This window comes from Drosophila subobscura, chromosome E (genome assembly GCF_008121235.1).
Source record: "Drosophila subobscura isolate 14011-0131.10 chromosome E, UCBerk_Dsub_1.0, whole genome shotgun sequence".
In the NCBI taxonomy this organism is placed as follows: domain Eukaryota; kingdom Metazoa; phylum Arthropoda; class Insecta; order Diptera; family Drosophilidae; genus Drosophila; species Drosophila subobscura.
The window spans coordinates 7719838-7732069 of record NC_048531.1 but is presented as its reverse complement, the minus strand read 5'-3'; the positions used below and the strand labels follow the sequence as shown (position 1 = coordinate 7732069).

Genomic DNA, 12232 nt, shown 5'->3' with positions numbered 1-12232 from the left:
CAAATACTGCATTCAAAAATCTACCAATTTTCCGTAGGAAAGCACTCACACACACACACGTGAGCCGGGTCCAGCAAGAAATAGTTTCTAGAACGTCCAGGCCAAACTCCTATAAAAACAACTTAATTAAAGCAACAAAATTGTGTTTAATTTTGAGAATCTAAACGCATATTGATTTAATTTTAAGGTAAGTTCTGTTCTCGATTCAAGATGTCAAGTTTGGGACAGACTCTTAAGTAGGCCTGCAATAGTCGATTCGGATTTGTTGTTGCACATACAATACATGGGAAGGCACCTATGGATATTGTAGGCATAGACATGTCTATTCAGGACAGTCGATGGTACAAATGTATGTACATATGTACATGATTTCTTCACAGACCAGTGTGGGGGCCCTCCTTCAATATCAAGTTTAGTCCGACCGGTTATTAGAGTTTTATTAGAGAAAATCAATTAGTTTTACATTGCATCGATCAAACAAGAGTTTTCCTTCATTCCCCCTCCTCCACACTCCACTCCGAACATGTGTTCGGTCACGTAACTGTTATAATTTTCCTAGTTTGCCCCCTTGGGAAGGAAAGATACTTACAAACATGTAAAAATGTGTATAAAAGACTCCCATTTCCCTGGCTTGTTTCTTCCAGCTTGTTTCTGTGTACATGTTATTATCATTGGTACATATGGTTGTGTGGGTGTGTAATGTGTATTTAGTATGGCTGCGCAACAAATCGCACTATATATGTAGGATACATAGGAACCTCGCTAACAACACAGGCAAATACAAACAATTGAGGGCAAGTGGTTTTTTCGCTTATCAAGAACATCGCCCCTCTCTGCGCAGCTCCTCCACGCTATTCTCTCTGTGCCGACCGACCCCAACAGCCGGCATTTCGTGTAGCTCTCGTCTCATTCCTAAATTCTCGCTCGCCGCGCAAGCACCGTAATAAACAGCACACACAAACACAAGTGAGTGAGTGTGTAGGGGCGGAGAGGGAGAGGGATACAAGAATTGAAACTACGCAGTTTGTTTATTTATTGCTTAAATAAAATACGCGTGGACCGGGCCGCCACGCTGCTTACATAATGCGATTCTGGGTTCTGCCGCCGACCTATTACCAATACTTTAAAAGTTTCCAAAACACATCCGAGCCGGCAAACTTTGGCAAACGGCCTTACTGCGTCATTAAATTAAAATTTATATGATTACCTATAGATGCTGATTAGAATTTCGTGATACCAAATTTATTTGGGTAAGATTTATTTTTGTTTAACGGGAACAGGCCAAGACCTAGGACAATTGTAGGTGAAACTCTTTAGGGGGTGACTTTAGCTAGTTTCCGTTATCACAGTGGAAATTTTCCACTGGCAATTGCATCAGCCGGTTTTAATTGATTTCGTTCCCGTTAATATCTTTCCAGAAGCAACAGCTTGACGCTATTTCAAACTCAATTTCAACGTAAAAACAAAGTGTTCAAGTGTTTTAAGTAATAATATATTCCCAAGCCACATCAAGTTACAACAAATTTCCAGAAATTAATATTTGTGTAAAAAATATCCAAGTGCAAGTTAAAAGAGAGCTCATAGATCCCACAGAGCCATTGTGTTGTGATTGTTAGACAGAGCGCTATGTCAACTGCTGCCGGCAAACGTAATAAACACTCAAAGCGCCATAATGAAGAGCGTGCCGACATAAGCAAGGACGAGTTCGAGGCCTTCCGCGAGGCGCTTAGCAAAGAGGAGTTTCGCAAGCTGTTCTTCGATTATGTCGATGAGGTTCAGGACCCAGAGAACCGCAAGATCTACGAGCAGGAGATCACGCAGCTGGAGAAGGAGCGGGGCGTTGATGTTAAATTCGTACACCCCAAGCCGGGATTTGTCGTGAAGACGTCCATTGACGGTGAGTTGAAATGCTTCATCAACATCGCCAGTTCGCCGGAGGTTGCCCGGCCCAACAGCGTGGTGGGCACGAATCCGGAGACGGGAAGTCGTGGCCTAAGCTGGTCCATACCCATGGCCCAGACGGAGGGTCGGGACGACTTTGATGCCAAGAACAACTACTGCAAGGTCTTTGATGTGGTATTCCATCCGGATGCCCTGCACCTGGCCACCCGTGACTCTCAGTTCCGGAAAGCTTTGATCGACACAGCGCTGGACGCAGTCGAGCGCGCGTACGAGGTTGCCCTGGACCGTGCCAATCTGAAGTATCCCAAGCTGGCCTACAAAGGCATTGCCCGACCCACTGTGATACGCAAGCTGGCCGCCAATCCCACACCTGAGGAGCAGGAGCCGCATCCCCTCGAGCATATGTATCCCACGAAGCCGCCCGCCTCCAATTCAGAGCCCAAAATTCTGCCCATGAAAACCCAGGCAACACCTGTGCCAGAGTTCGCTGTGCCCAAGTATTCCATCAAGCAAAGCCACGACGTGGACCTGTCCGAGTACACCGATGAGCTCGATGCGAAGCTCCATGTGACCATGCCACGCTCAATCGTCGTGGAGATTGAGCTACCGCTGCTCCGATCCACTGCCGACTGCCAGCTGGATGTCACTGCCAAGTCTGTTTACCTGTTGAGCGAGCGAACCGGTGCCAAGTACCGCCTCAAGGTGGATCTGCCCTTCACCGTTGACGACAAGGCTGGCAATGCCCGCTTCGATACGGATAAGCGGCGCCTCAGCATCACCCTGCCCGTGGTGCGCAAGAGTTTTAATCAGCAGCGCCAGATGCACGACACACTGCGCTTCCTCAGCCGCGAGGACAGCGGTGTGGAGCTGCATTCCAACAGTGAATCCCCCGTGGAAGATAATGCCGATGGGGACATTCCTGAATTAGGTAGGTTAAACGCTCGAGCAGTTTTCTCCCCGTTCCGTCTCTGATCCATATCATTTTCAATCATTCCACAGCCACACACTCTGATCCGCCTGCCCTAGCAAAAAGTGCGTTCTTGAACGATTCCGTGCACTATCAACTGCCCAAATTCGACTGCAATGTCCTGGACAATGCCATGTCCTTTGTTCTGGACGTGCCACACGTCCAGCCGGATTCCATCGTGACATTGAAGGCGCAGCGGAGCGTATCCTTGAAGTTTTCCACCATCGGCAGTGGCTACTATCCCACACACTATGCCTTCTACATGGAGCTGCCGTCGGCGGATATGGAGGAGTACGAGGAGAAGCACAGTATCGAAAGCATCGAAGCGGAGGCCTGGGACAACAATGTGATAATGAAGCTGTTCCTGGGTGCCGAAAGCAAGGCCCCACCGAGCTATCTGGCCGGTCTGCAAGCCAACGATCTCAAAGAGTATCAGGTCTACGGGCACTACAAGCCAAAGGCTGATGAAAATGATGGGCGCGAGCCCAACCCCCCGAGGGATGTTCAGATAATGCGAACGAAAGAGGCCGTGGTGATCAACGTAAGCCCCCCACTGGGCACCAACACCACGGAGGAGGATGAGGAGCAGCAACAGCAGCAGAAAAAGCCAAGCAAAAAACAACGCAAGCGCAACAAGAAGCAGCGCTCCTACTCGGAGTCTGCATGTGAGGACATGCTCGTTCAGCAGGAAGATGCATTGGGGGGTAAGAAGGATGCCAACACCCCCAATATGCCGCAGCGAAAGCAACGCAGCTACTCGGAGTGCAACGACAGCACCATTGGCAATGGAAATGGTAACAGGGGTATTCTCAAGCGGTTCAGTCGCTACGGTCCCAGACCCTCCATGTCGGACAGCTGCTCCTCCATCGATGACTGTGGCTTCTCCTCTCACTCGTGCTCTGTGGATGCCTCGGGCTCTCTGTTCTCGCAATCGTTTGGTGGCATTCCCGAGGAGGATCAGGCCGAGGCTGGCCTTTCGGAGAGCTGCAAGAAGACTGTTAGATTTAGTGACCAAATCATGAAGCAAGTGTTCAGGTGAGTTCCACGAATAAATAACTATAATAATTTGCAATAATACATTTATGTGTGTGTGTGTGTGTGTGTGTGCTTTTCCCACAGACACGACTCTAGCATCCTCGGTCAGCGTAAAAAGAATCAGAAGCGTCGCAATTGCAAATTGCGTGCCGAGCAGCGACGCCTCAGCGAGGGCGATTCGGCTGATTACGAGGAGACCCGTGGCACTGCCCTCAAGGTAAGATTCAAAGCAGATTGGACTGTTCTCATTAACTAGTGCTTGTTACGCTGCTAATTCAATTAGTGGCCATCAGCGAAATGTCTTTGTTTGACCAGACGGCAAATATTTAATCAACTATTTGTGCGAATTGTGGACCAAAGTTCACACTCAAATACCATCTGCCGAAACTAATTAATGTCTTTCTTTTATTTTACCAACAGCAAGGGGAACCAGGCTCATGCAACGAAAGCAACAAACTGCACGATAGCGGACTGGATCTGACTGGAGCAGCTGCCAACCACCGCATCGACAGCAACTCGCAGTCCTACGCCGATGCTGATGCCAAGAATGATGCCATGATGTTTGAAATGGATGATGAAGAAAATGAAATCTAAGGAAAGACATAAAAGAGGCGTATTTTTTTGTAGTTTTTAAGATGCAAACAAAATAACTGGAAACTATTCTATTTTTATTTTTTGCTATATTTATTATTGTAATTTGTGGGATGTTTCTGCCACAAACTGCTCAAAATCAGAAATACCTTAAATCATATGCAAATTGTTATAAATTTGGTTAACTATTGAAATGAAATTGTTTAATCGTAGCATTAAATCGTAATCAAAAGTGAAACACAAAGTTGAATAATTTTAAACATTTACATGCACATACTCATTCACACACACACACACACACACAATTATGGCCTAGATGAAACTCCCATCTTTAAATTGATTTCTGCAGCAGCTTGAGGCAATTATTTAATCATATTCATACATACTATTACAACATTCATTTAAACACACAAAAAAACAATCACAAAAGTATGCTTAAACATCAATAGTTAACAAATTCCTCTAGTATTACAGAGCAACAAACCCCACAAGTAGTGTCTAAGCCATTTTAGATGTGTAGGAAATCTGGCTAAACAACAAATGAATGTAATTTTAACTCTTTTAAGCGCGCAGAAAAGTTGCAAAATATACGAGTATATTTATATGCCGGATAGCATGATCATCCTGAATGTATTTCAGTCAATTAAATGTGCATGAACTGACTACTGAAATTGTTCTAGTGTCTGCGTATTTCCTACTCTTAAGAAACTCCCACACTGGAGCACAACCCACCAAGTTATTTTAGAAATTCTCCTCGAGCAGCCTGCGAATGTGTCCAATCTGCTGCAGATCGCGACGCTTCACCTCCAGCACATATCGCACGGGACAGTCGAGGGAGTCGCACTGCAGACTGCCAGCACGCCCGCAGCAGGACTGGCAGATTTGCTGCGTTAGCTGATGGCCACGCTCCAGGCGGGCCACCTTGTCCGCCAGCATAACAACACATTTGGTAGCGTTCCGCAGGCATTCGGTACAAATGCCAGCCTTGGTCTGGCGGCCGCAATCAATCACACAGCTGGTGGTGGAGAAATACTGGGAGATGGTGGACTTGGCGCCTCTGCCGCTGGCCAACTCATTGGCCGTGGCTAGGGCGGGCATCATGAGCAGCTTGCGCGGCAGGCTGGTGAACCAATCGTTGACATCGGCACCCACCAGCAGCAGGCAGCGGTTCAGGGGCGGAATAATGGCCTTGGTGATGTAGTAGATGGCATTGATCTTGTGGCCCTCGTTGGCCAGAATGTCGTGGGGACTGCGCACCAGACGGATGAGCTGCACGCCTGGTGGCCCATTGATGATAATGAAGGGTACACGCTCGCCCCGACGCGGTATGCGCCTGGGATCCTTCTGCATCCACTTGCTGGGAATGGAATTGGTTCAAGAAATTGATTCTTGCAGAACATAGCAACAAACTTCGACTCACCGCGTTAGCTGCAGGGCCGGCACACAGGCCGTGGGCTTGTAGCCATTGAGTCCGCGAAACTCCTTGGCAAAGATGAGATCCTGCAGGTTGGCCCGTCCGGAGAGCAGTTTGGTGAACTGGCGACAGACGTACTGCTTCACCTGGCTAACGTCCGCCGTCTCAAAGAGCAGACGCAGCACCTTCTCCAGCATCTTGGCCACTGCCGGGCAGCCATCCCGACGCACCGTCTCAATGCCCTTGGCCTCGTAGACGGGCTGCACCTGGTCGGCCGTCTCGTACATGTAGCCGACGTAGCGCTTCTTGGTCTGCAGCAGGCAGGGCTGGTAGACCTTCTCCAGCTTTAGCTTCACTGGCTGGGGACTCATCTCGGTGACGGCCTGGGCTATCTCCTCGCCTATCCGGAATGCCTCCGCCCGATCGCGGCCCGGCACCAGGACAAACATCGAGTCCGTGTCGCCGTATACCACGCGCACCTTCCACTCCTCGTTGGCCTCCACCAGCTTTATGGCACGCTCCAGAGTCTCGCGGCCCTTGGCAACGACAGAGTCGCCCACCTCCACGGCCGGCATGCGTCCGCTGAAGTTGGCCGCCGTATAGCCGTAGGTCACGTTGGCCATCAGCTTCAGTCCCAGCTGACGGGAGTGCAGAATCCGCTGGAGGGCAGAGTTTTCCTTGTGCAGCTTCATCGACTGCTTGACCATCAGGCGCGTGTCCAGAATCTCGGTTAACATGCGCGGCAGGATGCCCTCCCTCACCTCACGCTTGACAAACACCACGCCGCACGGCGACACCGTGACCAGATCGTGCTCCAGCAGTTTCTGCAGCATTTGGCGCGACACGCGCAGCTGTGAGGCTCCGAACTCGAAGGGGGAGCTACTCCCCAGATGCTCCACCCGGCCCAGGCAGGTGGAGAAGCAATAGTTGTACGCAATAATCATGCTGGGGTAGAGACTCTGAAAGTCAAGCACAATCAGGGGATCGGCGTAGAAGCGGGACTGCGGCTCCAGGATTAACGCCAGGTACTCGGGCGCCCTCATGTGCGCGCGCTGCTGGACGCTGGGCGACAGTGGCACCACGTTCTTGGGCTTGGCAATTCTGGAAAATGCGACAAGAGGATAACCAAAGGACTTTGCTGCGAAAGGGAATTGTTTTGCTCACCTGAGCATCATGCTCTCGACTCGAAACTGGGAGCCTCGCGACAGAACCTCGTAGAACTGGATGCCAATGAGCTTGGCCATCTCGCTGGTGCGTCCCAGCAGATCCAGCTGATCGAGCAGCGCCAGAGTGCCCCGGACTCGCTCCAGATGGTACTCCAGCACGATCCAGCGGGTGCAGGGCGAGTCGAACCACTCGGTGAGCGTCTTGGGGGTGTGCCAGGGGCAGCGCTTGTGCAGGATGTGGTACATTACGTTCTCGAAGGTGTACGAGGTGAGAGCAATCTCGGAGCGCATCAGCCGCCACACGTCCAGCAGGATGCGGCCGCAGAGCTTCATCTCCACATCCAGATCGGTGAACTGTTCCCGATCCTCGTCGACAAAGTCGCGCACCTTCTGCGTCGGCACGCGGGACAGCAGGGGGGCTATGTTGAAGCACAGATGCTTGGCCCGGTCGATCACATAGCCCCAGGAGGCCATCTCGATCTCGTAGCCGGCATAGATGTCCGCGTCCCAGCGGGCACACAAGGCCAACAGAGCCTCCATTGCCTCTGCCTCAGAGGCTACCACCTGAACTTCAATGTCCTTGTCCAGGCCATGGATCAGTCCCTCGCTGAGCAGATCCTGGGCATGATTGACCATAATGTAGCCACAGGCCTTGCTGGGCAGCGACCCAGCCGCATCCGCATGCGGCAGGCTGTGCTCAATGGCATAGAACAGGCAACGGATCTCGTCGTGCATCGGATCGGGTTGCAGCTCGCCTCGCGTCGACACAAACACCTCCAGCGTCATTATGGTCAAGTAGTTGCACTCAATATCCGCCTTGGCCTGCTGCAGGTTCTCCAGATTCACCTTGAAGCCAAACGTGTTGTCCAGCGTCGCGTGGCTCAGGCCGAAGCTGAGCTCGTGTTGCCCCTCTTGGTGGTGGCCCGGCTGGTCCAGCTGTCGCAGGAAGGAGGTGCGGTCCAGTTCCGCCTGTGCGGCACTGCTTGAGACGCTGCTCTGGTCACTGGCCTGACTGCTGCCCTGCTGCGGTTCCGCTGTTTCGTCCAGGGATGCCCTAAAGTTGAGTTTGGTCTGCGCGGGACCCTTACTGCTTTTTGGCGTTGCTTTTGCCTTTGCCTGGGACATTGGTGTGAGGCTGAGGGTACAGTCCCCATCCTCCTCGCTGTCAGCTGCGCCTTCATCGTTCTGCAGCATCATTGTGATCTTCTGGCGCTTGACCTTGATCGGACTGTCGACGTCGTTGCCTCGCTCTGGCTCTTCGCGCTGCCGCAGCAGCTCCCTGGCCTTCAGCCAGATCTTGGCCTCCTGTCGACTGGGCGCACTCTGTGCCGGCTCAATGGCAATCGTCTGGCCACTGCTGAAGTACTCCCGGATGCGCTGCTCGCCCCGATGCCGTTGCAACATGGCCGGGCCGCCGATGGCAATCAGCTGCTGACGGCGCCAGGCAGCCAAGCCCTTGTCGTTTCCCAGAATGCTTTGAAAGGGATCACAGTCGTTGAGCTTGTTGCCGGGAATATGCAGGACCAGGAATCCCACCTCGGTTACCTTGCTCACATCGCCCGGATTGCTGTAGAAGGGCTGCTGGAATTCGTGTTCGTGTATGTCCAGCTTATGGCAGCCGCGAACCACCTCATCGTAGGTCGGTGGCAGCTCCAAGGGTGCAATGACAAACGAATCAGCCTTCAGAGGGGCAGGTGCAAAATCAGGAGAGCACTGGGGACTGTCCATGTGATCACTAAATAACGACGGACTATTGATGATCAGTGAGTGCTCATAGAAGCTCTTCATTAGCTCGGGTGTCTGGCTCTCGTTGCTCCTGGGACTCAGCTGTGGCGTGGTCTGTCCCTCGTCTGGAGCAGGACTGACTGTGGTTGGCGTCGCCTCGTGCTGTTTGGTCAACACCTCCGAGCGGAAACTCCTTCGCAAGCGTCTCAGATTCGGAGTCTTACGCAGTTTGGTTAGCAATTGATCGCGTTCAGTATCGGACTCGATCGCCTCATCATCGCTAGCTGGCAGATTGCTCACCCCGCTGGGAGTGGCTTCCGGAACAGACTCTGTTTGGGCTTCTTCTAAATGAATATCCTTTCGAGTACTTTTAGGCATTTTTCGGCTGCTTTTCTTAGCTGGCGTAACTATGTTCACCTCTTCCGAGCCATTTCTCTGTGACTTTTGGGCTCTGCCTTTACTGGTCTCCGTTGCCAAAGGACTCGCTTTCTCAGCCTGATGACGCGCACTGTGACGTGGCTTTTTCTGCTCTTCCTCAGCATCCAAAGCTGTTTCGAACAGGTCCGTGAGTTTGGGAGTTTTCTCTCGCGGCGTCAGGGAGCAGATGAGATGAGTCTTGTCCAGATTGCGGGTAAGTCTCCTGGTACTGCGCCGTGGAGTGGAGCTATCAAAGAGAATAAAATTTGTAATTTATTGCTCAAAGAAGAGCGGGTGACTTGGGACTATTCTCCTACTCATTCTGCAACAGGACGAAGCTGTTTGACGACTCCTCGACACTTTTGCGGCGCAGCTCCGTCATGGCCAGCTTCTTGCGCAGCGACAGCTCGGGCCTAAACGAGAAACGGATAAGGAACAGACTGTCGAAATGTATCTGTGTGGTGGCATACCCTTGGCTACCCTTGGGTCGTTGATCGAGCTGCAGACTAAGTCTGGGATTCGTGGATTTCCCTGTGGCTGCCACATCATTTTCTGCAATATGCGTCGAGGCAATTAGAGGCAATTATTCCATCTGTCCAGCTGTACTCACTCTTCGTGGAGCTGCTGCCGATGGTGAGAGGCAGTGGAGCATATTTCTTGGCCGCACTGGACTTGGGTGTGCGTGGAGACCTCAACTGGCTGTCCCTTTTGGGTGTGGTGGGTGTCTTGGGCGGACTCTCGGTCGCCGTCGCCTTTGCCTTGCCTCTCAACTTTTTCGGTGTGCGCTGGAGATCATCCGTGCCATCGATCTGCGGCAGCTTCGGTGTGGGTTCTAGCTCCGTCTGCCCTTTCTCAGCAGGTTGGCTTTGTGTTAGCTTAAGCAACAGCTCATCGATACCATCCAGGGCGGTGGAGAAGTCATGCCTGCTCCCAGGGTTTGTTTCCTCCTCAGAATCAGAGTCTTCATCGGACGCCTGATGCGGACCGACAGCCGCTGCTGCCGTCTCCTTGTCCAGCAGCTCTGGAGTTAGTTCAACTAAAGGGAACATAGTGAAATGAATCAATAATGTGGCAGTGACTGGCACTTACAGTGCTTGTGTTGCTGCGACAGGGGCGCCAACGAGCTGTCCAAATCGATGCGCGACTCATTGGCACTCTGCTCCTCCAGCTGCTGCAGGACCTCCAGCAGTTCCAGGTCTTCTTCCCTTACTGAATTAGAGGAGGGGAAATGAATGTTTGGTTAGAGATTGATTGATTCCGGTTTACCTACAGGTAGCATCGTGTGGCACAGCTCCGTGGGGCTGGGTAAGGCTCAAGACTAGCTCCTCGTCCACCAGCGTTTCATCCAAGTAGGCAGACTCGTCCTTTTCTGCAAAGGAAGCGCCAGAGAAGCTGCCATTGCTGCTGCTCGCTACGTGATTTTGGATAAACGAGGCATTGACCAGCAGCTGCTGCTGATCCTGGGAGCATTCCTCTGGATAAACGGCATTGGCCATCAGTTTTTGCAGGTTGTATGTGCGTCGATGCTCCTTGCTGCTGGGCAAAGTGGTCTGCATGGTGGCATTGCCGAGATGCGTCTGATCCGACAGTGTTTGGTCGGACATCGTCGACTGCTCCAGGGTAAGCAGTTTGCTCTCGAGAGCCGTGCGGTAGAACACATCACTCTCGGCGACTTCCACATGCAGTCGTGGCTGCGTGGGCGGCAGTTGCAGGACTGGAATCTAAAGTAGCAAGCTAAATAATTGGTCATACATGCAGAAGGAGCAGTAACCAAGGTCCTACCGCATTCAGTTTCTGCTCATCGGCTGCTGCAGCGTAGCTCTGGGCCAGCTTTTGGCGCCTCACGTTCTCGTCATTCCAGATGGCCTCAATGCCGGGATTTGTGTGACTGCCCTTGCCCTTGGCGACTAGTTGGAAGCGATTCAGGATGAAGTTCGAACTGACGTCTATTTCCAGGGAGCTGCAGGACATCTTCTTAACGCTGGTAGTGTCCAGCAGCTGTGCGGGCTTTACATTCGGATAGGGAATCACTGAAAAATGCATTAGACTTTGGCTAAAGGGTCTACAAAAGCGTGCAGCAATGGCTTGCCTTCTTCCTCATGGCTGCGGCGGAACTTGAGCACCTCCAGTGGTACATGCAGGTAGCTCATGCCATACAGATTGAAATCGATCATGAACTGCAGTATGTAGGGAACATGGGACTCGTGCGGATTGAAGTTCTTGCTGAGTATGGCCCCGCTCTGGAGAAGGTTGGCGGCGCGTCGCACGAAGCGTGGATTGAACATGTATATTTTGAGAAACTGATGCTCCACACGATGGTAGCCATAGAAGGGGCTGAAAATGAAGACATGTTTCAGATTGGTTCCATGTTTCGCTGATTGTTGTTCCGCCCGACTCACATGCCCTTGACCAACTGGATTTTGAACACATGCTGGGCATTGGAGCTGCCCTGACCCAGCGATATATTGAGTGCCTTGTCCAGGTGCATGGCAATCTGTAAGATGCCCCGCTCCAAGGATTCAAAGTCCTTCTTATCGTACGGTATGTAGAAATAGGGAAACACGCCGTGCACATGCATGCAGGTCTTCTGTCCACTGGAATTGGCCCCGAATATGCGAATGATCGGCACCTGTTTACAAACAATTCAGTAAATATCAGTAGGGTTCATAATAACTTCAATGTTGGGACACCGACTCGCTTAATTTCCTTCCCGCGCAACTCCGAGTAGCAGGGATCCTGGCCGAATTGCGGCTTCTCCATGTAAAAGTCAGCTATGACCAAGCGAATGGAGTACACGCCGTCGATTCCGGGTGCTGCTGCTGCCATGACCGTGGGGATAAACAAAATAACCAAAGAAAGAAAATAATAGCCCGGCTTTTGTTTGTTGTGAAATTCAGCATCGATAGACCTATCTCCGATATATCATAATTCAGTCGATAGCTATATCGATAGGAATCGTTAGGTAGGGCTGCATTTCTGCTGCCCAAGAAAAGCAACAATTTTGAATAAACTAAT

At 51.5% G+C, this 12232-nt stretch overlaps 2 protein-coding genes across 5 annotated transcripts; one reads left to right on the top strand and one right to left on the bottom strand.

Moving 5' to 3' along the window:
• Positions 1 to 40: 40 nt before the first annotated feature.
• LOC117891826 (protein kintoun) lies at positions 41 to 5029 on the top strand. 2 transcript variants are annotated; one of them, XM_034797566.1, is made up of 5 exons: positions 41 to 187; positions 1419 to 2830; positions 2902 to 3904; positions 3989 to 4121; positions 4325 to 5029. In XM_034797566.1, the coding sequence occupies exons 2-5, from the start codon at positions 1627 to 1629 to the stop codon at positions 4496 to 4498; spliced, it is 2514 nt and encodes an 837-aa protein (XP_034653457.1). In that variant the 5' UTR covers positions 41 to 187; positions 1419 to 1626; the 3' UTR covers positions 4499 to 5029. The 2 variants fall into 2 exon arrangements, with proteins under 2 accessions (XP_034653457.1, XP_034653458.1); XM_034797567.1 differs by lacking the exon at positions 41 to 187 and adding an exon at positions 875 to 966.
• A 131-nt stretch (positions 5030 to 5160) lies between these two features.
• On the bottom strand, positions 5161 to 12118 carry LOC117891823 (DNA polymerase zeta catalytic subunit). Of its 3 annotated transcripts, XM_034797561.1 has the most exons (12): positions 11912 to 12118; positions 11617 to 11846; positions 11307 to 11551; positions 11000 to 11247; positions 10488 to 10938; positions 10307 to 10426; positions 9828 to 10253; positions 9688 to 9769; positions 9535 to 9630; positions 7074 to 9464; positions 5916 to 7010; positions 5161 to 5852 (listed from the first exon to the last, which is right to left on the bottom strand). In XM_034797561.1, the coding sequence occupies exons 1-12, from the start codon at positions 12041 to 12043 to the stop codon at positions 5237 to 5239; spliced, it is 6132 nt and encodes a 2043-aa protein (XP_034653452.1). In that variant the 5' UTR covers positions 12044 to 12118; the 3' UTR covers positions 5161 to 5236. The 3 variants fall into 3 exon arrangements, with proteins under 3 accessions (XP_034653452.1, XP_034653451.1, XP_034653453.1); XM_034797560.1 differs by having other exon boundaries at positions 9535 to 9769; XM_034797562.1 differs by lacking the exons at positions 11000 to 11247; positions 11307 to 11551; positions 11617 to 11846; positions 11912 to 12118 and having other exon boundaries at positions 10484 to 10624.
• Between the last annotated feature and the right edge of the window lie 114 nt (positions 12119 to 12232).